The following is a 3547-nucleotide window of genomic DNA, read 5'->3' as shown; positions in this document are numbered from 1 at the left end:
TGATGACGGCCAGGTACGGTGCCCACCGTCCAAATACGTCCCGACGAGACGCATGTACGATTCTACCCACTACGGGATGGGATCCACGATGGAGGCCTTGACTTAGAAGCCATCCAGACCGGCGGGAGCCACAACCCCAGAGCTTGGGATCGTGGCCACCTCCTCCTCAAGATAACCAGGCGATCGATAACCTGGGGGTGGCCACCAACCCCTGTACCATGCCCCTAGGTAACCCAGAAACGATGACGAAGACCACAACGAAGACCATATCGCGAAGGATGGCTGACGAATCACCATCGTGTCTACAGTGCCGCCACGGCCGGCATAGTAGCACCACGCCACACCTTACCGCGACATGGGCACAAGACCATGACGACAACCATGCCCAGACGTGCGCCATAGGACGGAGTAGCTTGCAAGCGAAGTTAGCTAGGTCCCTCCCTCAGGCTCACGACCCCTCGGACGGGAGAACCTTTTTCTTTGTACCTGCCCTAGCCCCGAACTCTATATAAGGGCAGTCAGGGCACCATCCCAAGCCATATTCTCGCATTCTCTCATTCTTCACATCTCCGGAATCCTGAAGCTTTCCTTCATGCAGTTCATCTTCTAGCTCTAGCTCTCCTACCTCATCCACCATTCTTGCACCCCCATTGTAAGAACTTCAGAGCATTCAAGCGAGGAACACGCACTCGATCATCTCTGAGACTGGACATAGGGCTCCGGCCTGAACCAGTATAAATCCTCGTGTCTTTTGGATGCTACCATCGTCTTCCTAGAGCAGCGTGTCAATCGTATAAATTTACTAGCTAGTCCGGTTTACAAAACACCGACAATATGGTACCGAGTTAGAGCTTTTTTTAACAATAATGTGTGCTCATTTTCTCAAAGCTTCAATCTATTTGAACCTAATCATCCCCTGTAAGTACAATTCAAATTATGAAAAAATGGTGCAATAATGCTAATAAATGAACTTGTCTACTTGGTAATCATGAGACGAGAGTGGAGAGTTCCTTTGCACGGTTTCTAGTGCTACATCATTTTTAGAGGTTTATGCTGGTGAATAGACCTCTCTCAATGGAAATTTTCATTTTATAGTTTTATAGACTAGCCAAGAGCATTGACTAGTTTCATGATGTTGAGTGCAAAAGGTTTAGAGATGAAACAAATTGCTCTCGATAGAGGTACCAAAAAGACCTGCGGTATGTCATTCATTATGTCGTCGAGGAAAATATGTATCTTAGTTGAATATCAGTAAATGATTACACGCAATTCATGTTTATACACCAAATGTAAGTACATATTATTCTAATAATACTCTCCTCTAATATACTTCTTCAGCTGTTTTACTTCCTGGTGCTGTTGGTCCACGATCGCTCTAACAACATCACCAATGGATATCATACCAACTACCTTCTCGTCGAAAACAGGAACATGTCTGATATGCTTGTCTGTTAATAGAAAAATGGAAGATGTGTAGCTCAGAGGTTTCCTGCAACCTTCAGATATGACACAATTGTTTAAATTTACAAGCTGCAGAATGATCCATTACCTGTCATAACCTCCATCGCACGTAGAATATTGGTATGACTGGACACTGTAATTAGTTTGTCCTGCAATAATAAGGAAAATGGTGAGGACTATGAGATATGTTATGACAATTGTTCAATTAGACTAAGAGTTTGTTCCACAAGTCTATTCACCTCCTCTGTCATGATATCTTCAACTCTGGTTTCTTTTGAAGGTCGCCCTGGCAAGAGGATCTTCCTGGCAAAATCTGTAGCGAAGGAGTATTTCGTTTGAGCATTAGTTAGAGCAACTGTAAAACTCAAATGCATTATTTGCTTTTAACTGTTCTAAATCCTTTCTGCTGTTTATATGGTTATTAGATTGATGTTGGTTAGTTAAGGAGTTTTTGCTTACTGCATACTTCCTCCATCCTCAAATGTAAGGAATTCTAAGTTTATATTATAAGTCAAACATTTATAAGTTTGACAAAATTTAGAGCAAAGCACAATAATAATATTTACATTATCAAATAAACATCATTGTGCCCATTATGAAATATATATCATAATATTTACCTTTTCGATGTGTTAGATGTCAATACTTTCCTCTATGATATTGGTCAAACTTTAAATTTTTTTACTAAAACTTAAATTTTAGGATGCAGGTGCATAAGAAAATTCAATGTTTTCCTATTATACCGGACACGCCTTATTTAAGCGGTATGTTTCAATTAAGGTAGCTTATTGTGGCCGTCAACATTTCTTCTCCTGATACCACATTTCAGTTATTTTTTTATTTACTTTCAAGGAAAGACCAGTTTGATGTTCAGCTCCTATCAAAAGATGATTCAGAAATAATAATTAATGCATATATCAACAACCTAATTAGTTATAATAGGATACAGGATCAGATCATTTAGATGAGAGTTGGTTATATCAACAACCTAATTCAGAAATACAGTAATAATCAATGCTTATATCAACAGCTGATCTTAGCTTACCTCTCTCGCTTACAATTCCTGCAAGCTGGTTCATGTCCCCTGACTTGAGGACTACCAGAGCTCCAACATTGTGTGCTGTCATCTACAGTTTTAACCACAGAGTTTGGTCACTCTGCTGTAAAATTACTATTATAGGGGGAAAGTTTTTTTTAACGTAATTATAGGGAGGGAAAGGTAAATCCGCTGTTGTTCTCCCAAAAAAAAACAGTAATGCTTACGTGCTGTACTGCTTCATGTACGAAATGGCTGGTGCTGCACCAGTAGACTGCTCCAGCTTCAGCCTCCCCCTTTGCCTTGAGAATTTCACTGACGGTAATGTTCTCGAGCCCCATGTGTGGTATAATCACAGTTGGCGACTCGCTCTGTATGCGCGAAATAAGGGTGGCCCAGGAGAAGATCCCCTTGTTCACATGTTGCAGAACTGCGTGCCTAAGCTGCCTTCCATGGAGGCGCAGCGCCTTCGTGATCCCTTGCATGTTTGATCTGCTGGAATGACATGATAGGTGATTATCAGCTTTGTTCGGTTTATGGGCCTAATAACATTGTACGTAAAATCTACTGCTAACTTCAGTATGCCATTTTGTCAAGGTGTCGTTTTGTAGGAAAATAGCTTTAAAGCAAGGGGAAATAAGTGAGTCAAACTTGACGTACCTTGATGGAACAAATCAGCAAATGCTTCAGTCCTGCTCTCTCGCGTCTCTGCGATCCAAGCTCGATTGGGCTGGTGAGTTCTCCGATCCGCTGCTGAAGCTTAAGATGGGTCGCCTCTTATGATGCAAGTTTTCTCTCCTAGATGGCAAACAAGAATTGATACCTGCCTTTGCCATTTCGAGGGAAGAAAGGAATCTCAGGTGATAGTTTACAAGTTCAGGCCGCTCGAATGCTGTTTCTTGCGTTCCAGAGGTTGCTTCCTCTGGTCACTTCCGTGCACACGAAGAGGAAGCTAGGAAGATTTCGTACCTCAAACAGAAAGAAAAGGCAGGAAGGTTTCCTTGACAGTTGACTCCATTTCGTCAGCTTTGTTTTTCTCGTCCTTTTTTT

At 41.9% G+C, this 3547-nt stretch overlaps 1 protein-coding gene across 2 annotated transcripts; it reads right to left on the bottom strand.

The window, feature by feature from the left end:
- Positions 1-1305: 1305 nt before the first annotated feature.
- Positions 1306-3235, bottom strand: LOC136458562 (CBS domain-containing protein CBSX3, mitochondrial-like). Of its 2 annotated transcripts, none has more exons than XM_066458508.1 (6): positions 3158-3235; positions 2725-2989; positions 2507-2588; positions 1701-1774; positions 1550-1610; positions 1306-1448 (listed from the first exon to the last, which is right to left on the bottom strand). In XM_066458508.1, the coding sequence occupies exons 2-6, from the start codon at positions 2980-2982 to the stop codon at positions 1306-1308; spliced, it is 618 nt and encodes a 205-aa protein (XP_066314605.1). In that variant the 5' UTR covers positions 2983-2989; positions 3158-3235. The 2 variants fall into 2 exon arrangements, with proteins under 2 accessions (XP_066314605.1, XP_066314606.1); XM_066458509.1 differs by having other exon boundaries at positions 2725-2992; positions 3158-3169.
- Between the last annotated feature and the right edge of the window lie 312 nt (positions 3236-3547).

Source organism: Miscanthus floridulus, chromosome 6, assembly GCF_019320115.1.
Source record: "Miscanthus floridulus cultivar M001 chromosome 6, ASM1932011v1, whole genome shotgun sequence".
Classification (NCBI taxonomy): domain Eukaryota; kingdom Viridiplantae; phylum Streptophyta; class Magnoliopsida; order Poales; family Poaceae; genus Miscanthus; species Miscanthus floridulus.
This window is presented reverse-complemented; position numbering and strand designations above follow the sequence as displayed.